At 59.3% G+C, this 25,705-nt stretch overlaps 3 protein-coding genes across 9 annotated transcripts; all 3 read right to left on the bottom strand.

Annotated features, from left to right (window-relative positions):
- Positions 1-94: 94 nt before the first annotated feature.
- Positions 95-20,371, bottom strand: TYK2 (tyrosine kinase 2). 7 transcript variants are annotated; one of them, XM_032677651.1, is made up of 25 exons: positions 14,149-14,409; positions 13,982-14,093; positions 13,321-13,881; positions 13,000-13,123; positions 12,211-12,355; positions 11,566-11,729; positions 10,407-10,785; positions 9,351-9,545; positions 9,067-9,224; positions 8,209-8,332; positions 7,904-8,096; positions 7,710-7,816; positions 7,016-7,192; positions 6,414-6,501; positions 5,967-6,094; positions 5,374-5,509; positions 4,941-5,092; positions 4,482-4,632; positions 3,535-3,632; positions 3,089-3,281; positions 2,606-2,724; positions 1,884-2,056; positions 1,690-1,807; positions 1,157-1,267; positions 95-846 (listed from the first exon to the last, which is right to left on the bottom strand). In XM_032677651.1, the coding sequence occupies exons 1-25, from the start codon at positions 14,167-14,169 to the stop codon at positions 712-714; spliced, it is 4,062 nt and encodes a 1,353-aa protein (XP_032533542.1). In that variant the 5' UTR covers positions 14,170-14,409; the 3' UTR covers positions 95-711. The 7 variants fall into 7 exon arrangements, with proteins under 7 accessions (XP_032533542.1, XP_032533544.1, XP_032533546.1 ...); XM_032677653.1 differs by lacking the exons at positions 13,982-14,093; positions 14,149-14,409 and adding an exon at positions 20,078-20,371 and having other exon boundaries at positions 13,321-13,465; XM_032677655.1 differs by lacking the exons at positions 13,982-14,093; positions 14,149-14,409 and adding an exon at positions 14,631-14,670 and having other exon boundaries at positions 13,321-13,515.
- On the bottom strand, positions 15,477-21,211 carry CDC37 (cell division cycle 37). Its single transcript, XM_032677657.1, has 8 exons — positions 21,056-21,211; positions 19,592-19,873; positions 19,403-19,508; positions 18,991-19,106; positions 18,497-18,619; positions 17,314-17,496; positions 16,402-16,473; positions 15,477-15,966 (listed from the first exon to the last, which is right to left on the bottom strand). The coding sequence occupies exons 1-8, from the start codon at positions 21,155-21,157 to the stop codon at positions 15,817-15,819; spliced, it is 1,134 nt and encodes a 377-aa protein (XP_032533548.1). The 5' UTR covers positions 21,158-21,211; the 3' UTR covers positions 15,477-15,816.
- A 2,221-nt stretch (positions 21,212-23,432) lies between these two features.
- Positions 23,433-25,698, bottom strand: LOC116781871 (ELAV-like protein 3; the record flags this gene model as incomplete). Its single annotated transcript, XM_032677649.1, has 3 exons — positions 23,433-24,567; positions 24,708-24,746; positions 25,574-25,698. Coding segments are annotated over 3 exons (489 nt in total), but the record flags the coding sequence as incomplete, so codon positions are not given.
- Positions 25,699-25,705: the final 7 nt, after the last annotated feature.

Raw genomic sequence — 25,705 nt, forward strand, 5'->3', positions numbered from 1 at the left:
GTGGGAAAGAAGGAGATCCAGCCCCCCCATCCCAAAAAACGACCCTCCCCTAAAATTGGGGTCGGGAATAAGGCCAGAATTCCGTAAATCCATAAATCACACCCAGAAATCCAAGGCCTTCTCCCAGAAATCCTCGTCCCCACAGTCTCATTCACAGTGTTTGGTATTTTGGGGGGGGAAGCATCTGGAATTTTTTGAGGGGGAGGATTCCCCCCTCCTCGGTGCTGCTCTGTCTCCACATCCCAGAATTTCCTCATCCTGCTGGGAAAACAGGAATCCAGAGTCCGTGTGGCCCCCCCAGGGGTGTTTCCCCCTCCATGGAATTTTTTTGGCTCTTTCCTCAATCCATGGAATGTTTGGGGTGTCCTTCCCCCAGTCCATGGAATTTTTGGGGGTGTTTCCCCCCCATCCATGGCATTTTTAGGGTGTCTCCACCTCTCCATGGAATTTTTTGGGGTGTTCTCTCAATCCATGGCATTTTTTTGGGGGTGTTTTCCCCCATCCAGGGCATTTTTTGGGGTGTTCTTCCCCAGTCCATGGAATTTGTTGAGTGTCTTTCCCCTCATCCATGAATTTTTTTTTATGTCCTTCCCCTTCCATGGAATTTTTAGGGGTGTCCTTCCACTCTCCATTTTTTTTGAGGGGGTCTCCCCCCAATCCATGGAGTTTTGGGGGGTGTTTTCCCCCCGGTCCGTGGGATTCTGGGGGGTCTCAGCAGAGGTTGAAGACAGAGGGGGCCTGAGCCCGGTATTTCTCCTGGAAGTTCTTGAGGATTGGGATGAGGTTGTGGAAGGAGGGGCGGAAAGAAGCTTCTGCTTCCCAGCAGTTCTTCATCAGCCGGTAAATCTGGGGGGAAAACAGGGGTGGAAAATAGGGAAACATCCTGGAAAAGGGCCCCCAACTTCCCCCCTCCCTCCTCCTCCCCACAGGAATGTGAAGCCCTTTCCAATTTCCCTCTTCCCACTTTTCCCCTTCCCGCTTTTCTCTTTCCCTCTCCCCTCTTTTCCTCTTTTTCTTTCCCACTTTTCCTCCTTCCTGTTTTTCTCCTTTCCCCCTTCCTTCCCCATTTTTCTCTTCCCTATTTTTCCTCCTCTCCTCTCTCACTCTTCCCCTTCCCTCCCCTTTCCCTCTTTCCCTCCCTCCCTCCCTTTCCCACCTCACACGGACAATCCTTCGGGATCGGGAGCCTCTTCCCTCTCTCCAGGAGCTCGACCAACCTCAGCACCGTCATCTGCCCTTGGGTGGCTCCGATCAGCTCCAGGAATTTCTGCCAGGAAAAAAAACCCACTGAAATCCCACCTCGGCCACCAAGATCCTTGGAGACCCCAATCCCGGGGACCCCCGACCTTGGGAATCCCCAAACCTTGAGTATCCCAACCTTGGAGACCCCAAACTTTGAATATCCCACCCTTGGGAATCCCCAGAAATCCTGGACACACCAAACTTAGAGTATCCCAACCTTAGGAACACCCAAAAACCTTGGGAACCCACCTTGGAGACCCCAAACCTTGAGTATCCCAACCTTGGAGACCCCAATCCCAGTGACCCCCCGACCTTGGGAATCCCCAAACCTTGAGTATCCCAACCTTGGAGCCCCCAATCCCGGTGACCCCCCAACCTTGGAGACCCCAAACCTCGAGCCTCCCCCCCTCCGTGGGCCGGATTTCCCGGGAATTCCCCGTCCCTCACCGCGGGGGGGCTGTTCCCGGGCTCGCAGCGGGTCAGGAGCTCGTAGAGGGTCACCCCGAAGGACCACACGTCGGACCCGTAGTAGAACTTGGACTCCTTGAGACACTCGGGGGCGTACCTGGAACACCGGGAATTCCAGAGCCTCCGGAGCCCCCCGGGAGCACTCCCAGCCCGTCCCGGCCCCGGGATCTCACCAGAACACGGGGCTGTCCCCGTCCTCCCGCACCCGGTAGTACTCGTGGCCCTCGGGGACGGCCTTGGCCAGCCCGAAGTCCCCGATCTTCACCACGTGCTCGTTCTCCAGCAGCACGTTCCTGGCGGCCAAATCCCGGTGGATGTAGTGCAGGGAATGCAGGTAGGCCATGCCCTGGGGGGGCAAAGGGTTAGAACCGGCTCGGGGGGGGGGCAGAACCAGCTTTGGGGGGGTTAGAACCAGTTTTGGGGGGATTTAGGGCCATTTCTGGGAGGGTCTAGAGTCATTTGAGGGGGTTAGAACCAGCTGGGGGGGGGTTAGAACCAGCTTTGGGGGGGTTAGAACCAGCTTTGGGGGGGTTAGAACCAGTTTTGAGGGGGTTAGAACCAGTTTTGGGGGGATTTAGGGCCATTTCTGGGAGAGTTTAGAGCTATTTGGGGGGGTTCAGAACCAGATGGGGGGGGTCAGAACCAGTTTTGGGGTGTTTCGAGACATTCTGGGGGGGTTCAGAGATATTTTAGGAAGGTTAGAGCCAGTTCTGGGGGGGATTTAGAACCCCCATTTTTTTGGGGATCACCCCCCTTTTTGGGATGCCCAGCCCCAGCTTTCGGGAACCAGCCCCGTTTTTGGGATGACCACCCTCATTTCTTTGGGAATCACGCCCGTTTTTGGGATGGCTCGGCCCCAGTTTTTGAGAATCCTCCTGGTTTTTGGGATTCCCACCTCGCAGATCTGGCGGGCGAAGAGCAGGATGTGGGAGAGGCTCAGGGGGTGCTTGGGAAGGAATTCCCGGAGGCTCCCGAGGGGGACGTATTCCATGATCAGCTGCACCACCTTGTCCCCTGGAACAGAGCAGTGGGACCCTCGTGGGGAGAGCAGGACCCCCCTGAGACCCCCCAAATTCCTGCCAGGATGGAGATTCCCCACCAAAAAAAAAGCCGGGAATTGGGTTCTTAACTTCTCCGCAAACAAACACCAGATCCACTCCCAATTCCAATGAGAAATTCCACATGGAATGAGCCTCATGCCTCACTCTGAGCCCCTCAGTGTCCCCCCACTCTCGTGGGAAGAGCAGGACCCCCCTGAGACCCCTCAAATCCCTGCCAGGACGGGGATTCTCCACCAGAAAACGCTGGGAATTGGGGTTTTTAACCTTCCCGTGGATCCAATCCCGGGAAATTCCCGCCTGGAACGGCCCCCCCTCACCCTGCTCGCTGCAGCAGCCCTTGTACTTGACGATGTTCTCGTGGTAGAGGGTCTTGAGGATCTGGATTTCCCTCTTCCAGCTGCTCAGGAGCTCGGGGCTGCTCCCGGATTTCAGGGATTTCACGGCCACCATCTCCCCGGTGCCGTCGTTGGTGGGGTCGTAGCAGTAGAGCCCCACCTTCCCAAAGTGCCCCTGGAGCGGGGAAAGGCGGGAATTGGGGATTTGGGAAGGAAAGAGGGGAGGTTTGAAGGGGGTCCCTGTGCCGGGAGGGGTCAGGGAAGGTGGGAGATGGAGGGGGGAGGATTCAGAGGGAAAGGAGGGCGAGGGCTGGAATTAGGGACTGAAGGGTGGAATGAGGGACTGAAGGGTGGAATGAGGGATTGAAGGGTGGAATTAGGGATTGAAGGTCCAGAATTCCCGGTAGGAATCTCAGGGCACCACTGACCTCCCCCAGCTCCCGGATTTTCTTCAGGTAGCGCTTCTGGAAGACGGTGGGATCCAACACCGGGAAGTCGGGATTCACCGACGTCACGTTCACGAGGTCTGGGAGGAAAGGATCAATTTCTCTTTTTTTCCCCCCTCTCTTTGCCTTTTCTATTCCCTTTTCCCCCCCCTTTTTTTTGCTCTCTTTTTCTTTTCCCTTCTTTTCCCCCACTTTTCTTTCCCCTTTTCCCTTTTTTTTACTCCCCCTCTTCCCTTTTCCTCCCCTTTTCCCCTTTCCCTCTCTCCCACCTTCCCCCCTGCCCCATCCAGAACCTGTATCCACCTTTTCCCAGGCAATCCCACCCCCCTTTTCCCAAGCAATACCTCCCCCTTTTCCCAGGCAATTCCACCCCCTTTTCCCAGGCAATTCCACCCCCTTTTCCCAGGCAATTCCACCCCCTTTTCCCAGGCAATTCCACCCCCTTTTCCCAGGCAATCTCCCCTCTTTTCCCAGGCGATCCCACCCTCCTTTTCCCAGGCAATTCCACCCCCTTTTCCCAGGCAATTCCACCCCCTTTTCCCAGGCAATCCCCCCCCCTTTTCCCAGACAATCTCCCCCCTTTTCCCAGGCAATTCCAGCCCTTTTCCCAGGCAATTCCAGCCTTTTTCCCAGGCAATCTCTCCCCTTTTCCCAGGCAATCCCCCCCCTTTTCCCAGGCAATCCCTCCCCTTTTCCCAGACAATCTCCCCCCTTTTCCCAGGCAATCTCTCCCCTTTTCCCAGGCAATCCCCCCCCTTTTCCCAGGCAATCCCTCCCCTTTTCCCAGGCAATCCCCCCCCTTTTCCCAGGCAATTCCACCCCCCTTTTCCCAGGCAATCCCCCCCCCTTTTCCCAGGCGATCCCACCCCCTTTTCCCAGGTAATTCCCCCCCCTTTTCCCAGGCAATCCCAGTCATTCCCGCCCCTCACTGTGGGGCTGGAGCCGGGTGAGATCCCTGAGGATGGTGCGGAAGGAGGGTCGTTCCCCGGGGGTGTAATCCAGGCACTGCGAGATGAGCGAGGCCAATTCCCGGCACGACGGCTCCGGGAGCCGCAGCCGCTTCTCGTAGAACCGCTCCTTCTGCGGGAAAACCGGGAAAAGCGGCCCTCAGAGCCGCCCTCGGCCTGGGACATGGCCTAAAATGGCAGGAGAGGGTCCAAAATGGTGGGAGAGGGCCCAAAATGGCGGGATAGGGCCTAAAATGGTGAGAGAGAGCCCAAAATGGTGGGATACGGCCTAAAATGGCGGAATACGGCCTAAAATGGCGGGATAGGGCCCAAAATGGCGGGATACGGCCTAAAATGGCGAGAGAGAGCCCAAAATGGCGGGATATGGCCTAAAATGGCGGGATACGGCCTAAAATGGCGGGATACGGCCTAAAGTGGCACCTCGGAAGGGGTTCGTTCCTTCAGCGGGACGTCGGCGTCGAAGCAGATTTCCAGGAGGGTCGTCCCAAAACTCCACTTGTCGGCGGCCGTGCTGAGGTTTCCCACATCCCGGACACATTCCGGGGCGATCCAGGGAATCCGGTCCACGCGCTCTGCGGGAAACGGGAGAGATCCTGTGGGGAAAGGTCTCGGAGAGAGGCGGGACACCGAGGGGGGGATCAGCCCTGATGGAGGGTTTGAGCCAAAACCAGACGGAATTCCCACAGAATTTCCACATCCAAAATGCCAAATATTGGGAAAATTCACATTGGAAAAGTAGGGAGGACTTTGGCAAAACAGCTCTGGCAAAATCCATGGGATTCATGAGGGAAGGGGGGGGTTTTCCACTGGGAATTCCATCCCTGCCCAGCTCCAGGCCGGGATGATCCCGTACCTTCCCGGGAGAGCACCGTGAAGCTGATCCCGGGATCGCTGAGCTTCACAAAGGGAGCAGATCCGTCTTCCAGCCCTTTCCTGGCCAGCAGGATGTTCTTGGCACACACATTCCCATGCACCAGGTTTTTATCCTCCTGGGACAAAACAAAGGAAACCTTGGGAAAGCTCCCAGTGATGCAGCAGGACAAGGTCAAGCCCAGGGATTCCGGGATAAAATGAAAAAGTGGGATTCCTGGCTCTAATTCTCCGTGTCATCTCCTTGTTTTGGGATTTTGCTCCAGGATAAACCAGGAGCAGGGAATAAAAGGATGGAGAGGGTTTTCCAGCACCATTCCCAAGCCCCTGGCTGGGATCCCATCCTCATCCACAGTTTTTCTCAGCTCCGAAATGAACCTACAGAGCCAGGATTTGGGATTTGAATTCCCTCTCTCCCCAGGATGCTCCTTCCAAGGGAAGAAGAAGCAGGGATGGGGCAGAATAACCCTAAAAACGGGATTATCTCCATGGGAAGCAAAGGGAAGTGGCTCCTGGGAAGCTCCAGGGGAGGATATCCACGAGAATTCCCGGCTGGAAGAGCCCCATTCCCATTACCAGGTAGCTCAAGGCACTTCCCAGCTGTTTGGCCACGGTGATTTTCCAGCCCACAGAGATCCGGCCCTTCTCCTTCCGCAGCAGCACATCCAGGGGGCCGTGCTCCACAAACTCCTCCACCATGATATCTGCGGGAAACAGGGATGCTCTTCCCAGCCCCACTCCGGGGCCGGCCCCGGGGAAAGGTGGGAATGACATCCTGGGGAAAGGCGGGAATGACATCCCGGGGAAAGGTGGGAATGACATCCCAGGGAAAGGTGGGAATGACATCCCGGGGAAAGGTGGGAATGACATCCCGGGGAAAAGCGGGAATGGGCTCCCAGGGAAAGGCGGGAATGGGGTCCCAGGGAAAGGTGGGAATGGGGTCCCAGGGAAAGGCAGGAATGGTGTCCCAGGAAAAGGCGGGAATGGGGTCCCAGGGAAAGGCGGGAATGGGGTCCCACTCACTCTCGGACCCGCGCACGCAGACCCCGTGCACGAAGGCCAGGTGGACGTGGGACACTTGGCTCATCAGGCTGGCGGCCTCGAAGAAGGCCTGTGGGAACAGCCCCGGGAACGTCAGCCGGGCCCTGGAATTCCGGAGCAGCCAGGGAGCACCCTGGAGCCACATTCCAGCCCTTCTGGAGCCACGTTCCAGCCCCCCCCGGATTCATATTCCAGCCCCTGGAGCTGTGTCCCAGTCCCTGGAGCCACATTCCAACCCCCACAGCCACATTCCAGCCCCTGGAGCCATATTCCAGCCCCCTTGGATCCATGTTCCAGCCCTTGCAACCATATTCCAATCCCTGGAGCCGTGTTGCAGCCTTGGATCCGTATCCCATTCCCTAAAGCCACATCCCAGCCCCTGGTTCCACATTCCAGCCCCTGGAGCCATATTCCAGCCCCTCAAACCACGTTCCAGCCCCTGGATCCACATTCCACGCCCTGCATCCATATTCCAGCCCCTTGAGCCACGTTCCACCCCTCAGACGCACATTCCAGCCCCTGGATCCGTATCCCACCCCTCAGATCCCGGTTTTCCCCCCGGATCCCACCCGGGGGGGCCTCACCAGGGCGATGTCCCTGTGACCGGGATCCAGGACTTTGAGGATCACGTGCATCTCCCGGCTGTTGTTGTTCTGCTCCGTGGAAAAGTACTCGGCCTCGTCGTCGTTCCCGGAATTCCCGCAGACACTCAGGACCCCGTCGTAGATGTTGGTCCGGGTGCCCTGGCCCAGGTGGGCTCGCTGGGAAAACAGGGAAAAGGGCAAGTGTTGGACCCTCTGGAATCATGACGGGAGGGTGGGAATTCTCATCCACCCCCCCCCGGCTTCCCTCTGTATCCCACTGTGGGAAAAGCTGCTTCCATGTGGATCTTTCCCCCCCTTTTCCTTGAAAATGGAAGGAACGAAAAGATCAAAACAATCCCAAAATTGGCCCAGGGGGGTGGGAGGATCCCCCTGCTCTGGATCCCGGGATCTGGGGTGAATCCTGGGAAGGCAGAGAGGATCCCTCCCCAATTAATTCCATGAATCCTGGGAAGGCAGAGCAGCTCCCTCCATCCCCAAGAATCCTGGGAAGACAGAGTGGATCCCTCCACCATTCCATGAATCCCTGCGATCCTGGGAAATCACAGGGAAATCCTGGGAAGGCAGAGCAGCTCCCTCCCTCCCCAAGAATCCTGGGAAGGTAGAGCAGGTCCTTCCACCCCCCAGTCCCGAATCCCGGGAAAGCAGCGCAGCCCAAATCCCGGGAAAGCAGCACCTGGGTGATCTCGTTCTTGCGGATCTGGTGGAAGCTGAGCTGGGTGAGGTTCAGGATCTGCTTCCCGTTGTCCTTCACCTTCCTGGTGATCAGCAGGTCCGAGATCTCTGGGAGAGGGAGGGGAGTGCCCCGTGAGCTCCGGGATTCCCGCCATTCCCGCCATTCCCAGTGCCGGGGCCGATCCGTGTCCGTACCTCCCGGTCTGGGGGGGCAGCACCTCTTCACCGTGAAGTTTTCCTCCCCGGAGCGGAGGGTGCAGCCCTTGAGCACGTCCAGCAGCTCCCGCAGGGTGGGGAATTCCCGATCCCAGCCTTCCAGCACGAAGGAGTCTCCCTTCTTCTGGATCCGGAACTGCCGGAACTTGAAGGCTCCCGGCGTTCCGGGAGCCTGGAAAAGCGGAGTCGGGGAGGGGAGCGGCGGCTCCGCAGATCCCGGCTCATCCCGAGGGAGAGCAGGGCCCGCGATTCCCGGGAATGCTGCGCCGGGAATTGCCTCCTACCTGCTGGTGGCTCCTCTTGACCACGGAGAGGATCATCCGGTTGAAATCCAGGACGCTCCAGCGGAGGATGTAGAGCCCTTCCTCTGGCTCTTCCCGGCGGAGCTTGGCAAAAACAAACTCCTCCCTGGGAGCAGGAGACAGGGAACGGATTGGGATGAGCCCTGAGGAGCTGGAATGGCTCTGGATGAGCCCTGAGGAGCTGGAATGGCTCTGGATGAGCCCCGAGGAGCTGGAATGGCTCTGGATGAGCCCTGAGGAGCTGGAATGGCTCTGGATGAGCCCTGAGGAGCTGGAATGGCTCTGGATGAGCCCTGAGAACATGGAATGGCTCTGGATGAGCCCTGAGGAGCTGGAATGGCTCTGGATGAGCCCTGAGAACATGGAATGGCTCTGGATGAGCCCTGAGGACACAGGATGGCTCCAGAGGAACCAGAGGCTGTGGAATGGTGTTGGATGAGCCCCAAGGAGACAGAGCTCTCCGGGGGAGTTCCCGAGGGCAGGAAACAGCTCCAGGGGGGCCCCAAGGACAGGGAATGGCTTGGGATGAACCCAAAGAACAGGGAATGACTCTGGGAGAGCCCCAAGGACACCTGGATGAGCCCTGAGGACAGAGAATGGTGTTGGATCAGCCCTAAGGAGACAGGATGGCTCTGGATGAGCCCTGAGAACAGGGAATGGCTCTGGATGAGCCCAGTGGACATGGAATGGGGTTGGATGAGCCCAGTGGACATGGAATGGGGTTGGATGAGCCCCAAGGAGACAGAACACTCCGGGAGAGCTCCGAGGACAGGGAGCAGCTCTGGATGAGCCCCGAGGACCGGGATCATCCCCCTTTCCCCCCGGGAAGCAGCCACTCACTGCATGGGCCCGTGGATCCCATTGCGGATGCTCAGGAGGAGCCGGGGTGGGGCCACATCGTGGCACAGGTAATGGCTGGAATCGGCCGTGAGCCGGAAATATCCGTCCACCAGCGACACCAGGGACAGGGCGATCCCGGGGGAGGGGAGAGTCACCTCCTGGGAACAGAAGCCACCGGGGTTGAGCCCCGACCGCCCCAAAACCCCCTCGGCAAACGCCGGGAGAATCCCCCTGTCCCTCCCCCGGCGCTGCCGGAGCCCCGGGAGGGCCCCGCTGCCGCTCACCAGGCACTCGTTGTCCTGCCGGTGGATGCTGATCCGGGATTCCTTCAGCACCACGTGGGTGATCTCCCGGAAGTCGCAGAAGTGGCACCAGGGGGGCTCGTTCGGCTCCGGGGGCCGCGCCGGGGCCTTGGGATCCGGCTCCTTGTTCCGGCCCTTCCTCCCGAAATGGCCGCGCTGGGAGAAGGGCTCCGCGCTCTGCGGGGGAGCAGAGGGGAGAATTCCGGGTTTTCCAGCTGCTGGAAGGGTTGGGGGGGGGTACTGGGGAAACCGGGATGAGGTGGGGCCCCAGGAAAAGCCTGGAGGTGGGGTGGGATGGGACAGGGATGGGAATGCTGGGAAAGGCTCTGGGCAAACTGGGATAAGCTGGAAAGGAACCCCGGATGCCCAGAGAGCCCCAGGAAAAGCCTGGGAAACATCCGGTGTGGGATGGATTGGGAGGGGAGCAGACTGGAATGTGGCATGGGATTGGGATGGGAATGGACTGGGATGCTGCCTGGGATTGGGATGGGAACAGATGGGAATGTTGCATAGGATCGGGATAGGAATGGACTGGGATGCTGTGTGGGACTCGGATGGGAATGGACTGGGATGTTGCCTGGGATTGGGATGGGAATGGACTGGAATGTTGTATAGGATTGGAATGGGAATGGACTGAAATGCTGTGAGGGATTGGGATGGGAATGGATTGGAATGTTGTGTGGGATTGGGATGGGAATGGATTGGAATGTTGTGTGGGATTGGGATGGGAATGGACTGGGATGCTGAGTGGGATTGGGATGGGAATGGGTTGGGATGCTGCATAGGATTGGGATGGGAATGGACTGGAATGCTGTGTGGGATTGGGATGGGAATGGACTGGGATGCTGTGTGGGATTGGGATGGGAATGGACTGGGATGCTGCGTGGGATTGGGATGGGAATGGACTGGGATGCTGCGTGGGATTGGGACGGGAATCCCGGGAAAGGCTCTGGGCAAACCGGGATGAGCCCTGGCCACCCACAGAGCCCCTTGGGAAGCACCCAACGTGGGACTGGGATGGGAACGGCCCCGACCCACCTCCGGAGGCGCCGGGCGCCACTGGATGCCGGCGGTGCCGGAGACCAGGACGTGGTGAGTGACGGGGGGATCCCGCGGGATCAGGGGCCGTCCCGGCTCCGGGGGGGCCCCGTTGGAGCAGAGCGGCCCCTTGTCCCCCTCGGTCGCCGTCTCCAGGGAAAGGGCCGGGAAGAGCTCGCTCCCGAAGCGCGGCGCCAGCAGCTCCAGCGTGGCCAGGTACTTGGACATGACGTCCCGCGCCGAGAGCTTCCCGGCGCCCACCGTGTGCCGCTGGAAGCGCCGCAGGAAGCGCCGGAAGACGTTGCGCATCCGGAAGCGCGTCAGGAAGCTGTTCTGCTGGATCTGCCGCTGGAAGGAGCGCGGGAGGCACTCCTTGAAGCTGCCGGGGGGGAAATAAGGGAATGGCGGCTCGGGGAGAGCTCGGGATGAGCTTTCCCGCCTCGTCCAGGGTTGTCCGGAATGGTTCCCGGCGTTCCCGTGCCAATCCCAGGCAGCATCCCAGTCCATTCCCATCCCAATCCTGTGCAATATTCCAATCCATTCCCATCCCAATCCTGTGCAATATTTCAATTCGTTCCCATCCCAATCCTGTGCAATATTTCAGTCCATTCCCATCCCAATCCCAGGCAGCATTCCAGTCCATTCCCATCCCAATCCTATGCAGCATCCCAACCCATTCCCATCCCAACCCCACACAGCATTCCAGTCCATTCCCATCCCAATCCTGTGCAATATTCCAATCCATTCCTGTCCCAACCCCACACAACATTCCAATCCATTCCCATCCCAATCCCACACAGCATTCCAAACCATTCCCGTCCCAACCCCACACAACATTCCAACCCATTCCCATCCCAATCCCACACAGCATTCCAAACCATTCCCGTCCCAATCCCAGACAACATTCCAATCCATTCCCATCCCAATCCCAGACAACATTCCAACCCATTCCCATCCCAATCCCACACAACATTCCAACCCATTCCCATCCCAATCTGTCCCACATCAGATTCTCCACAGGCTTTTCCTGAGGCTCTCTGGGCATCCCAAATTCCAGGGAAACCACCCCTGGAGCTGCTTCCAGTGAGGAAAACGAGGAGGGAAAAGGGTGGGAAAAGGAGGGGAAACCCCCTTTGGCAAAGCAGGAATTCCCAGTCACCTGTACTTCCGGGCCACTTCCTCCAGGGAAATGCCCTTTTTTATGGCAATGTGGGAGAGGTGGAGCACAGCCATTCCCAGGCTTTCGTTCTTGAACCTCTGGATTTCGGGCTCGCTCCGGAAATCCCTCAGGGAGGCGACGTCGTGGATGAATTCGAATTTTCCCTGATGAAAAAAATGGGATGGTTGGGGAAAAACCCACATCCCTGAGCTGATTTCCCGCAGGGATTTTCCATGAATTCCCTCTTTTCATTAAACTAAATTAAATTAATTAATTAAGGTGACGTTCCTTTGTTACGCCACCCTTAATTTTAAAGGTGGGATAAAAAGAAACCAATAAAAATTTAATTTCAGATTTAAATAAAACCAACCCGAATTAAGATCCCTTCCCAGGCCAAATTATCCCTGAAAAAATCCCAGAATCCCACCCGGCGAAGCTTCCAGCAGGATAAAACCTCTCCAAAGGGAAAACTGGGGGGGGTGTTTATCCTTCAAATAAATAAACACCTGGAGATGGAAAAAAGGGATCCTGGCAACAGGACGGAGCCAAATCCGGGCGGATTTCAGGGAATTCATCCCAGTTTTCCCAAACCCCGCTGGATTTCAGGGAATTCCTGCCGGTTTTTCCCAGCCCCAGTCCCGTCACCTGCTCAAACAGGTACTCGAAGGAGGATCTGTCCAGCAAAGCTCCTCCAGAGGGTTTTTCCTCCAGGGAATCTCCCGGACGAGGCACATTCCGATAAACCGCCGGCTCCTGGTCGTTCATCCCGTGCCAGTTCCGGAAATAGTACCTGGAATGGGAGGAGAGGGAGAGGGACAGGGGCTGGGGCTGAGCCAGGAGTCACATTCCGGGCTCAAACCCGTGGGGTTTGGGGGTTTTATTTAGGAATAAAAGGTCCTGAAAGCACAGGAAAACTGGCCACATCCATAAAAAAAGTGGGATTTGGGCACAGGGGGGGAATCCGGACTGGGAAGTGACGGGAAACAGCCCCTGGATGTTCCCTGTTGGTCCCATAAACCTTTGGATGGGGCTGAGAGGTGGGAGAGTGAATAAGGAGCCACAGGGAGAAATACTTGGAATAAGGAAATGGATTTTTCCGTGCTGGAGGAGAGGCAGGGGCTCTAAATCCATAATATTCCCCCTCTGGACCAGCCCTGCCGGGTTTTCCAGGGCTATTCCTTATTTAATCCACACAAATGGGATTTGGATCAGCCCTGTCGCGTTTTCCGAGGTTCCAAATCCAGAACATTCCTCACTTGGAGCAGCCCTGCCGGCTTTTCCAAGGAAACCTGGACATGGACAACCTGGAAACCCCCGGAGCAAAGAGGTGGGAAAACCTGACGTTCCTTCCAGCACAGCCCCGAGGAAAACCCGGGAATGGCCCCCAGGGCTCAGCTCTGGAAAAGCCCTGGGTTGGGAGGGAAGAGGCCTCACCTCATCCTGAAGATCAGGTGGACGTTGGTGTCTTTTCCCACCTGGAATTGGTGGTTTGGGGGGAGCCAGACCCGGCCCTGGGGGTCGTAGAGGGCGAAGAGGCTGTAACACAACGGGGTGATTCCTGCCGGGACACAATTCCAAGGGTTTCACCAGGACACCCCTTTCCCACCCCGTCCTTCCCACCCGCTCCAGCAGCACAAATCCAGCCCAGCTTCCCGGGAACCGGGAATTTCTCGGCCCGGGGGTGAAATCCAGCGGGATTCCTGGGAGGCAGAACCCCGGGAATTCCCTGTGGGATCCGTCCTTCGCGGCGCTCACCGATCCCGCGGGCGAGGTCGATGCAGATTTCCTCGGCGCTGAGGGATCCCTGGGAATAAACCCGGCAGCGTTCCCGCTCCTCCTCCCCGCTCCAGTGCAGGAACACCTTGAGCCCGGGCCCGGCCGGGAAGGAACAGCCCTTGGCCTCGCCCGGGCTCCGCTTCATCCCCCGCTGGCACAGGGACATGGCGGCGCCTTCCCGAGGGGAAAACCGGGATAACGGATCCGGGACGGGAGACGGGGCCATTCCCGACGCGCGGGGAGCCCTCCCAGTCGGATCACTGGGATGGGGAGCACCGCTCGGGAAGGGACTGGGATCACCTGGAATGTCGGATCCCACCGGATTCCCCCCCCCAGGTTTATCCCAGGAAAATCTGGCGCCTTTTTTTTGGATGATGACGGGAAGGGATCGATAACCCGGGAAAGGAACGAGCCCACGGAGCAAATTCCAGCGGGTTTTTTTTTTGGGGGGGAAAAAAGGTGGATTTTGGACTCGTTTCAAGGATGGATTTTGGAGCTGCCTCCAGGGGGGGGTTGGCTCGTTCCCAGGTGGATTTTGACCTGTTTCAGGGTGGATTTGGGGATTTTTCACCCACTTCAGGATGGATTTTGGACTCGTTTCAAGGATGGATTTTGGAGCTGTTCCCAGGTGGATTTTGACCCGTTTCAGGGTAGATTTGGGGATTTTCATCCCATTTGGGGTCTCGGGATGGATTTTGACCCATTTTGAGATGGATTTGGATTGATTTCGGGAGGGAATTTTGGACCCATTTCTCATGGAATTCTAATCAATTACAGGATGGATTTGGAGTAATTTCTGACCTGTGTTGGGGTGAAGTTTGGACCCATTTTGGGATGGATTTTGACCCGTTTCCGGGTGAATTTTGACCCGTTTCCGGGTGAAATCTTGACCCATTTTAGGCCGAATTTTTGACCTGTTTCATGGTGGGGTTTGACCCATTTTGGGGTGGATTTTAACCCATTCTGGGGTGGAGTTTGGCCCAGCTCAGGCTCCCCGGGGGGTTTCCTCCCAGCCCCCTCCCCTGGTTCCCTCTTCACCCTCAGTTGGTACCGACCCTGTCCCCCCTGCCCCCCCCCATTGGTACCGGCCGCACCCCCCCGGCCCCCTCAGGTTGGTACCGGCCTCTGTCCCCCTTGTCCCTCCCCTGTCCCCCCCGTTCCTCCGTGTCCCCCCCGTCTCCCCCTGTCCCCCCTGTCCCCTCCTGTCCCCCCTGTCCCCTCCTGTCCCCTCCTGTCCTCCCCTGTCCCCCCCATGGTACCGGTCCCCCCCTTTCCCCCCCCGTTGGTACCGGCCCCGGCCCGGCCGCCGCTCCGTCCCCCTGCGCCCCGCAGAGCCGCCGCCTCCCATTGGCCGCCAGAGACGCGCGCTGCCATTGGCCCGCGCCGCCGCTCGGCCACGCCCACACGCCTTTCGCCCCACGGGCGGGGCCTCGAGCCGGGGAAAACGAACGCGATTGGCTGCGGGGCGGAGGGGGCGGGACCTTGGAGAGAGGAGGGGGAAAGGGCGGAGCCTCAGGGGACGAGGCGGGACCAAAACAATCGAGGGGGCGGGGCTTGAGGGGCACAGCTGGATCCGAAATGGGGGGGGGCACAGCTGGACTGGGAACACAACCGGATCCAAACTGGGGGGACACTGGTGGAAGGGACACAGTTGGATCCAAACTGGGGGGGGCTGGAGGAGGCACAGCTGGATCTGAAATGGAGGCACAGCTGGATCCAAACTGGGGGCACAGCTGGACTGGGGGCACAGCTGGATCCAAACTGGGGGGACACTGGTGGAAGGGACACAGCTGGACCCAAACTGGGGGGGGCTGGAGGAGGCACAGCTGGATCCAAACTGGGGGCACAGTTGGATCCGAAATGGGGGCACAGCTGGATCTGAAATGGGGGCACAGCTGGATCCAAAGTGGGGGCAGCACCAGCTGAGGGGTCACATCTGGACAGGTCCAACCCCACAAAAGTGTGTGTGTGTCCCCCCCAAATCCCCCCGTGAGGGGTTGAACCCTCCGACCCCCCCAGTCTCCAGCAGGACAGGGTGGGGGGTGCCCACCCCCTGCCCCTCCCAGAGGGGGGGTCCCCCATCTGTCCCCTCCCCAGATCGCCCCCAACCCCCCCCAGAGCCCCCCAGTCCAAACTCAGCTTCCCCAATCTCTTTATTCTGCGCTCCAGCACCGCAGCACCGACCCCCCCTCCCCGAGACTCCCCCAAAAATCCACCGGATCCGGGGGAGGGGGGACCGGGGGCTCGGGGAGGGGGGGTCGGGGGGGGTCCCAACCACTTCCCAAACCTTCCCCAAAAAGTCTCTACGGCGTGAAAAGCGCGGGGGGGGCGTGAGGGGGGAGCGGGGTGAGGGGGGGGAGCAGGAGTGAGGGGGGGGGGAAGGGGGCAGGACCCCTCCCCCTGCCGGGTTTTGCTGCTTTCCCAACGGGGTTTTTGACCTTTTCCGCCCTTTTTCGGGACCCGACCCCCCCCAGCTCAGGGTTTTCCTTTGTCCTCGGCGCCGTTTTCCTTCTGGATCTCCTCATAAACGGCCTCCCCGGGGCCCTTCTCCGCCCCGTCCCCCCCCTTGGCGTTGGGCACCCAGAGCCCCGAGTCGATGCAGCGCTGCATGTGGTACTTGGCCTCCTGCAAGGGGGGGGACACGCTCAGGGGGGCGATTTGGGGAACCCCCAGGGCATTTGGGACCCCCCCGAGGGGACTGGAGGGGGTTTGGGGAACCCCCAGGGGATTTGGGATCCCTCTGAGGGGATTGGAGGGGGTTTGGGGAACCCCCAGGGGATTTGGGATCACTCTGAGAGGATTGGAGGGGGTTTGGGGAACCCCCAGGGGATTTGGGACACCCCCACAAGGGGATTGGAGGGGGTTTGGGGAACCCCCAGGGCATTTGGGATCACTCTGAGGGGATTTGGGGAAAACCTCAGAGGATCTGGGACCCCCCCTGAGGGGACTGAAGGGGTTTTGGGACCCCCCCAAGGGGCTTCAGGGATCACCCAGATGATTTAGGGACCCTCCCAAGGGGATTTAGGGACCCCCCAGGGGGGTTTTGGGGTGGGAACTCACGGTGGGGTCCATTTTGCTGATGGTGTCCTGCAGCATCTGAACGTCCTTGACATCAAAGCATTTCTGGAGCTCCTGCAGGAGGTGCTGGGAGTGACTGGGGTGCACTGGGATAGACTGGGAGCACACTGGGATATACTGGGAGTGACCAGGGTACACTGGGATATACTGGGAGCACACTGGGATATACTGGGAGTGACTAGGATACACTGGGATATACTGGGAGCACACTGGAATATACTGGGAGTGACCAGGGTACACTGGGATATACTGGGAGCACACTGGGATATACTGGGAGTGACCAGGGTACACTGGGATATACTGGGAGCACACTGGGATATACTGGGAGTGACCAGGGTACACTGGGATATACTGGGAGCACACTGGGATATACTGGGAGTGACCAGGGTACACTGGGATATACTGGGAGTGACTGAGATCACACTGGGAGTGACTGGGAGCAATTGCATCCCAAACGCTCCAATACCCAATACTGAGAGATTTAGCCCCAAAATGAGGCTCATACTGGAATCATACTGGGAGTGACTGGGAGCCACTGAATCTCACAAGGATCCCCAAATACTCCAACACCCAAAATTTGGGGGTTTAGCCCCAAAACTGGACTCGCACTGAGAATGACAAGGAGCAACTGAATCCCACGAGGAACCCCCCAACCACTCCAAGACCCAAAAGCTCAGGATTTCATCCCAAACCCAACACTCACAGGAGGCAAGGACTCGTGGGATCATACTGGGAGCGACTGGGAGCGACCGAACCCCAAGAGGGACTCACCACAAACCCACCAAAACCGGGGGATTCGGCCCCAAAAACAGACTCGTCCCGGGAGCGACCGAACCCCCAAACCGCTCCCGACACCCAAAACTGGGGGATTTCAGCCCAAAAGCGGCCACTCACGGGGGGCAGGGACTCGTAGACGTCGACGGGGTCGAGCCCCCCGGGGCCGAGGCGCTTCTGCCGCTCCTCCTCCTCGTACTCCCGCAGGGCCTTTTCCAGCCGCGCCCGCGCCCGGCCCCGCACCCGCTCCTTGAAGGCCTCCAGCTCCTCCGTGAAGCCCTCCAGGTACTGCTGGTCTGCTGTCTGCGGCCCCAGGGGGGGGTCAGCACCCCAAAATCCACCCCAGGGGCACCCCAGGGCCCCGCCCGGCTCCACCTCAGCCCGGGGGAGACGAGGGGAACACCCGGAGAGCCGGGAGGGAAGGGGAGGGTTTGAGGGAGAAAGGGGGGGATTGGGGGGAAATTCTGCCTGGGGGGAGGCTGAGCCCCCAGTTCCACCCCCTGAGCCCCCAGTTCCACCCCCTGAGCCCCCAGTTCCACCCCCTGAGCCCCCAGTTCTACCCCCTGAGCCCCCAGTTCTACCCCCTGAGCCCCCAGTTCTACCCCCTGAGCCCCCAGTTCCACCCCCTGAGCCCCCAGTTCCACCCCCTGAGCCCCCAGTTCCACCCCCTGAGCCCCCAGTTCTACCCCCTGAGCCCCCAGTTCTACCCCCTGAGCCCCCAGTTCCACCTCCTGAACCCCCAGTTCCACGCCCTGAACCCCCATTTCCACCCCCTGAACCCCCAGTTCCACCCCCTGAACCCCCAGTTCCACCCCCTGAGCCCTCAGTTCCACCCCCTGAGCCCCCATTTCCACTCTCTGAACCCCCATTTCCACTCTCTGAACCCCCATTTCCACCCCCTGAACCCCCAGTTCCACCCCCTGAACCCCCAGTTCCACCCCCTGAACCCCCAGTTCCACCCCTTGAACCCCCAGTTCCACCCCCTGAACCCCCAGTTCCACCCTTGAACCCACAATTCCACCCCCTAAAGTCCCAATTCCTCCCTCGGAATCCCCATTTTCAACCCTGAATCCCCATTTCCACCCCCTAAAGCCCCATTTCCACCTCCTGAACCCCCAATTCCTCCCCTCTGAACCCCCAATTCCTCCCCTCTGAACCCACCCTGAGGTCCCCCCCAGCCCCATCTCCTCCCCCCCCAGGTCAAACCTCGATGGAAGGGACAATTTTGAGGTTAAACCCGTGGAAATCGGGGCATCCTCAGCCTCGAGGGGGGGATTTGGGGGTGCCCAGGTGGGATTTTTACCTTAATTTTGGTGAAAAACTGCCGGAAACAAGCCCTGGGATCGACCTTGAGGCTCTTGGCCAGCTCCAGGATGAACTGCATGACGATGGTCTGGTGGGCCACCTGCTCCATCAGCGCGTGTTTCTGAGGGAAAAGGGGGTGAGAATCCCAAAAATCCCCTATTCCCCACATCGGGGACGAGACTCGGGGGGATTTAATGACCCTGAAGGTCTTTCTGAACCCAAATTCTTCCCAAATTCCCTGATTTTGCGCCCAGCTCTGGGCTCCTCCTGCCAGGAAAACCCAGGAGGGGGGAGCTGAGGGTGAATCCCCCTTTCCAAGGAGGGGGTGGGCACCCTCAAGGAACGATTTCAAGGATCTTTCCCCACCTGTAAATTCCCCAATTCCCTCATTCTTTGGCAGGAAAACCAAACCAAAAGGCCCTGTGAGGTGAGAACAAGGCAACTCCAGCCTGGAAAAAGGGATTTCCCCCCGATTCCAGCCCAGTTTCTCACCTCTTCCACCTCCAGGTCGATGCACCAGATGACCAGGTAGTTTGCTGTCTCCTCACACACCAGGTGAGGGTTGTCTGAGAGGTATTTCTGGCTGTCATCCCAGCGCCTCAGCATCCCTGGGAAACAAAAATGGGAACGTTTGCCACGGGGCAATTAAGGAAGGGACTCTAAACTTGGTCAGGAAAGCAGGAGGAAGGAGGGGGGTGACTCATCCTGAAGTTTAATTAACCCCTTCCCCTTGAATTGAGCTTTGCCCCAGCAGGGAAAAATTGGGAAGAACACATAAAATCCGTGATTTTTCAGCAGAGTGAGTGGATTTCCTGTGGATTCCCGGCACAGGGAGGGTGTTTCCAAGCATGGAGCACCCCAAAAAGGGGGTCCCAGCCCCCCCAGACCCCCCCCAAACACTCACCAAAGTGTTTAATCTGCTTCTCGTATCGCTCCACGAAGGTTTTGTGTTTCTTCTCCTTCTGCTCTTCCGTCTCCTCCTTTTCCTCGGGTTTCACGTTGAAAACACTCTGGGGAGGGGGAAGAACCCGGCAGTGCTTTGGGGGGACCCCCCCAGGCTCGGGGGGACCCTCGGGGGGCTCCCCAGACCCACCTTGCTGAACCCGTCCTTGCTGAGGGTGTCGACGTTCCAGGGCATGTTCTTCTCCTTCTTCCTCAGCTCCTCCAGCTTGTTCTCCCAGCTCCTCTCCTCGTTCCTCAGCTGCTGGGCCTCGGCCTGGAGCTTCTCCAGCTCCCCCTTCCCGCTGCCCGGCTCCGCCACCTCCAGCTCCTTCAGCTTCTTCTGGCACTCGGCGAGTTTGCGTTTGCACTCCCGGCAGCCTTTATCCAGCTCCTCCTTCTCCTTCTGGAACTGCTCCATCCGCTCCACTCGGGCCTGGAGGGCGGGAAAGGCGGCGGGAATGAGGCTGGAATGGTGTTAATTTGCCGTTCCCGGAACCCCGGGATGGCCCCAGGGCTCTCCCGGATCCGTTATCCCTCGGGAAGCTGCTCTGAGGGGACACAACACCCCCAAAACACCCCCAAAACAGCCCCAGGTAGGGAAACGCTGCAGCTTCTCCACACAGTGTTTTGTTGGAACTGGGAAGGAACAGCAGCTTCTCCATGGAAAACAGGGAATCACTGTGGAATTCTGGCGCTTCCAAGCCCCCGTGAATTCAGTCCAAGCCCTTGAAGGTGTCACTGCCCACCCTGGGGGAATTTGGGGGGGTCTTTGCCTCCCCTGGGGAGCCCCCAAAGCGCTTCCCAAGGGAACAAGTTGTCCCGAGGGACGTGGCCAGGATTGGGGGGACGGAGCAGGAACCCCTTGGAGGGTCTGGCTGCCATGGAAACGGGAGGGGACAGGGAATGGGGGGGTCATGGGGGTCCCAGAACTGATCCTATGGGAATATGGGGAGCCCCCTCCCCTTGGGGGGATTCTAGGGCTGATCCCATGGGAACAGGGGGAGCACAAGGGGAGCCCCCACCCCAAAGGGGGGTTTTGGGGCAGGGTCAGGAGAACAACCCCCTCTTCTTCCCCTTCCCCTTGGGAATCCCAGAGCCGGTCCTATGGGAATGTGGGGGGAAAAGGAGAGTCCCTGTCCCAGGCGGGGGTCCCTGGGACTGGCTGTCAGGGGGACAGGAGAACACAGCCCTCCCTTTCACTTTTCCTTTCTCTTCCCCTTGGGAATCCCAGGGCCGATCCTACGGGAAAAAGGGAAGCATAGGGGGAGTCCCCACCTCATGGAGGGGTCCTGGGACTGGCTGCCATGGGAACAGGAGAACACACCCCCCCTCTCTTTGCCTTTCCCCTTCCCCACGGGAATCCCAGAGCTGGTCCTATGGGAATGTGGGGGGAAAGGGAGAGTCCCTGTCCCGTGTGGGGGTCCCTGGGACTGGCTGCCAGGGGGACAGGAGAACACCCCCCCTCTCTTTTCCTTTCCCCTTCCCCACGGGAATCCCAGGCCCGGTCTCCATAGGAACGGGGCCCTCCCGGAAGGCGGGGAGGGAGGGAGGTGAACGGGTTGGGAACCAGGCCCGGGGCGCAGGGGACGATGGCGCAGGCCGGGCGCGGCCTCACCTGGTGCCGCCATCGGAAGAGGCTGGCGGTGTCGATGTTGGGGTGGGTCTCGTCCTCGTCGTCCGAGACCTCGATGTGGTCCCACACGCTGTAATCCACCATGGCCGCGACCCTCCGGCCCCCGCCCGCGCCCGACGCGCTTCCGCCCGCACCTGACGCACTTCCGGTCCGCCATCACCGCCCCTCTGCGCCTGCGCACATCCCGCCCGGGCCGCTTGTCCTGCCCGCTTCAAAGATGGCGGCGGCCTTAAAGGGGCAGCGCGGCTTCTTACGCAGCTCTTTTTCCGCGGCGTTGAGGCGCTGGTTTAGAGGGTTTATGTTGAAGGAAAAGCCGCCTTTTCTATGATTTTAAGGGATTGTGTTAAAGGAAAACTCGCCTTTTCTGTGATATTAAGGGTTTCAATGGAAGGAAAGCCCACCTTCTGCGTGTTTTGAAGGGTTAAACTGAAGGAAAACTGCCTTTTCTGTGGTTTAGGGGTTTCAATTGGAGGAAAAACACCTTTTCCATTATTTTCAGGGTTAAAATGGAGGAAAACTGCCTTTCCTGCTTTTTCTGTGTTTCTTGAGGGAGAGGCATTTAGGGGTCGAAATTGGGGTGGGTTCCTCCATTTTCACCATTTTAAGGGCTTAAATTGAGGGGAAATTCCCCTTTGAGGGATTTAAACTGAGGGAAAACCCTCTTTTCCTGTTATTTTGGGGGGGTTAAACTGAGCAGGGAAAAGGGAAGGAAATGTGAGGAGAAAAGGGCGGGAAGCGTGAGGGAAAATGGTGGGAAACCTGAGGGGAAAAGGGCGGGAAACCTGAGGGGAAAAGGGCGGGAAACATGAGGGGAAAAGGGCGGGAAACCTGAGGGGAAAAGGGCGGGAAACCTGAGGGGAAAAGGGCGGGAAACATGAGGGGAAAAGGGCGGGAAACGTGAGGGGAAAAGGGCGGGAAACCTGAGGGGAAAAGGGCGGGAAACCTGAGGGGAAAAATGGCAGGAAATGTGAGGGGAAAAGGGCGGGAAACGTGAGGGGAAAATGGTGGGAAACGTGAGGGGAAAAGGGTGGGGGTCCCGCAGCCATCTGGTGCACGACCCTCCCCACAAAAACACATCAAATTCCCACTTTTAAAATTTTTTATTGATTTTTTTTTTCCATGAAAAATACAAAGAGTCGAGTCCGGGGGGGGGGGTCCTGGTCCCCTCCGGGGGTCCCGCGGTGCCACAGGGGGGGTCCCCGGGCACGTTTTGTCCCCTCGTTGGGCCCCCCCAAAAATTGGTCGGGGCTGAGGTGGGGACCCCTTATTGCTACTGAATTGGGGGTCCCCCCGTCTCCCCCCAAATTCCAGGGCTGGATCCCTGGGAAAGGGGGTGGGGGTCAGAGTTTGGGGGGTGACGGCGGATCCGGACACGGGGGGTCCCTCCTAAATATTTATATTAATAATAATTAAAACTACAAGAAGCTTCACACAGGCACGACACAAAAAAAAAACCTCAAGAGCCAGGAGGGGCTTGGGGAGGGGTCCCAGGGGGAAAAAGAGGGTCCTGGAAGGGCCCCAGGATTGGGGAAAAGCAGGGAAGAATTGGAAATAAATCGGAAATAAACCACCGAAAAGCGAGAAATTATCCCGATGGCGAAGGGAAAATAAATAAGAATCGCAATAATAATAACAACAACAACAACAATAATTAATAATAATAATTAATAAGAAGAATAATAATTAAGAATAATTAAGAATAATGACAATTATAATGAGGACAGGAGACTCGGGGTTGGGGGTTTGGAGCTGGGGGGGGAAGGTCCGCCTGTGTTTTGGCCAGGACGCTCCAAGTGGCCAAACCCCAGCGAGCGGAGGAATTTGGGGCAAAAAATGCCCATTTTGGGGTATTTGGGGAAGGCGGGGTTGGGGGGGGAAGCGTGACAAGACACACCCCTCAGGCCAAAATTTTGGGGGTTCCAGAGGGAATCCCTGAAATTTTAGTTCCATTGACCCCCCAAAACACGCCGTGACCCCACTTGGGGGTTAAAAGCTGCTTCCAAGGAACTTGGGGGGCACAAAACAGGATCCCACCCCCTCTGGAAAGGCGATTTTGGGGATTTTTTTGGGGGGGATATTTTTAATATTCTGTTATAAAAATAGATGGATTTGGGTCTGTGGCTCCCGAGGAGTCGCCGCTCCCCACGTCGGTGGCGCTCCTGGTTACCTGGTAACGGGTAACGAGTCGAATTAAACATGGGATTAACCCTTATTTTTTGTTCTTTCTCCCCAAAAATTCCTCCCCCTCCCCAGGAAAATTAAGGAAAAGCATGAAAAGGAGAGAGCGAGCAGAGACCTCCCCCCTGCCCCCCCCGCCCCGTGGAGTCCTGGAGTGGAGGGAAGGGGGGGGCACAGCCCCCACTCGGCACCTGGACACACCTGGATCAGGTGAGGGGGGGGCACCGCTCCAGGTGGTCCGGCCACCGCCGGAGTGGTGGGTTTTGGGGTACCTGGGGGGGGTCCCAGGTGTGTCCGCAGTGTCCTGGGGGGTCTCCAGGCTTTCCAGGGCCCCCCCGAGTGTCCTGGAACACCTGGAGGAGTCCTGGGGACAGGTGAGGGTGCATCAGGTGTCCCCTCGGTGTCCTCAGAGCCACGAGGGGGTCCCCGAGGTCTCCGGGGTGTCCTTGGTGCTCACGGGGGGGAGATTCCCGAGGTCTCCGGGTGGGTTTCTCCACCCTGAAGACCCAGGGTGTCCTTGGTGCCCATGGAGGGGGTGCCCGAGGTCCCCGAGACCTCCCGCTGGGTTTCTCCGTGGTCTCCAGGGTGTCCTGGGTGCTCACGGGGGGTCCCCAAGGTCTCCAGGTCTCCAGCTGAGTTTTCCCATGGTCTCCGTGGTGCCCATGGGAGATCCCTGAAGGTCCCCAAAGATCCTCGAGGTCTCCAGTTGGGTTTCTCCACGGTCTCCGTGGTGCTCATGGCTGATCCTTGAAGGTCTCCAGTTGGGTTTCTCCACGGTCTCCATGGTGCTCATGGCCGAACCCTGAAGGTCTCCAGTTGGGTTTCTCCATGGTGCCCATGGAAGATCCCTGAAGGTCCCCAGAGATCCTCGGGGTCTCCAGTTGGGTTTCTCCACGGTCTCCACGGTGCCCACGGGGAGGGGGGTCCCACAACCTGACGGCGGCACCGGGAGCCCCCCCGCCCGGCCGGTGGCCACCAGCGTGGCCGCCCCTCAGGCCTTGTGCTGCTTGGTGGTCTTGAAGGACACCTGGAGCACGCGGTCGCCCAGGCGGTAGCCGTTGAGGCTGGCGATGGCCAGGGCGGCCTCCTCGTAGTTGGTCATGGTGACGAACCCGAAGCCTTTGCACTTGTTGGTGGCGAAGTCCCGGATGACCTTGACGTTGGTGACGGCCCCGAAGGGCCCGAAGAGCTGCCACAGGACGCTCTCGTCCGCCTCCGGGGCCAGGTTGTAGACGAAGATGCACCACCCGGGGCCGGGGGTCCCCAGGCCCACCCCGGCCAGCGCCGGCACCGCCTCGATGGCCAGCGGGGAGAACCTGGGCAGCAGCGACAACGGGCTGGCCTGGGGTCAGCAGGGGGGTCCCCTCCCCTCCCAGGTTGTGGGGGGGGGTTGTGGGGGAGGGTTTAGGGGGGTTTGGGGGGGTTTGAGGGGTTTAGGGTCAGGGGGAGGTGTTACCTTTTCACCCCGTACGCCACGTTCAGCAAATTGTCCAGTCTGGAGGGGGCAAGAGGCTGTTGGGGGGGGGCACCAAGGGGTGTCCCTGGTGCCAGGGGTGTCCCACCCCCTCAGCCCCCCAGGACCCCCCAGGTCTCTGTTCCCAGGTGTGTCCCAATCCCCAGGACCCCTGGGATCCTGTGACCCCCAGGTCTCTGTTCCCAGGTGTGTCCCGACCCCCAGGACCCCCAGGATCCTGTGACCCCCAGGTCTCTGTTCCCAGGTCTGTCCCGACCCCCGGGACCCCCGGGATCCTGTGACCCCCAGGTCTCTGTTCCCAGTGTGTCCCAATCCCCAGGACCCCCGGGATCCTGTGACCCCCTGGCACTCACCAGCAGTGCCCATTCCCGGGGGTACCTCACCCCTCCAGCCCCCATTCCCGTGGACATCCCACCGCCCAGGACCCCCAGGACCCCTGTTCCCACAGACATCCCACCCTCCCAGCCACCCTGAGACCCCCAGGACCCCCATTCCCAGGGACATCCCATCCCTTCCTGGACCTCCAGGATCCACCAGGACCCCTCCCAGGACCCCCAGGACCCCCATTCCCAGGGATATCCCATCCCTTCCCGGACCTCCAGGATCCACCAGGACCCCTCCCAGGACCCGCGTTCCCAGGGATATCCCACCTCTCTCCAGAACCCCAGGATCCCCAGGACCCCTCCCAGGACCCCCATTCCCAGGGATATCCCACCCCCTCACCCCCCAGCCCCCCCAGGACCCCCCATCCCTCACCTGAAGCACTGTGCAGGGCCCCCATTCCCAGGGATATCCCACTCTCTCACCCCCTCACCCCCCCAGCCCCCCCAGGACCCCCCGTCCCTCACCTGAAGCGCTGTGGGGGGGGGTGCAGGGCCCCGTAGCGCCGGGCCCCGGGGCAGAGGCTCAGCAGGGCCCCCCCCGACTTCTGCCCGGGGGTGTTGGCGAACTTCACCGTGATGGGCTCGGCCCAGCGCGCC

The sequence above is a fragment of the Chiroxiphia lanceolata genome, unplaced genomic scaffold (assembly GCF_009829145.1).
Source record: "Chiroxiphia lanceolata isolate bChiLan1 unplaced genomic scaffold, bChiLan1.pri scaffold_74_arrow_ctg1, whole genome shotgun sequence".
Taxonomy (NCBI): domain Eukaryota; kingdom Metazoa; phylum Chordata; class Aves; order Passeriformes; family Pipridae; genus Chiroxiphia; species Chiroxiphia lanceolata.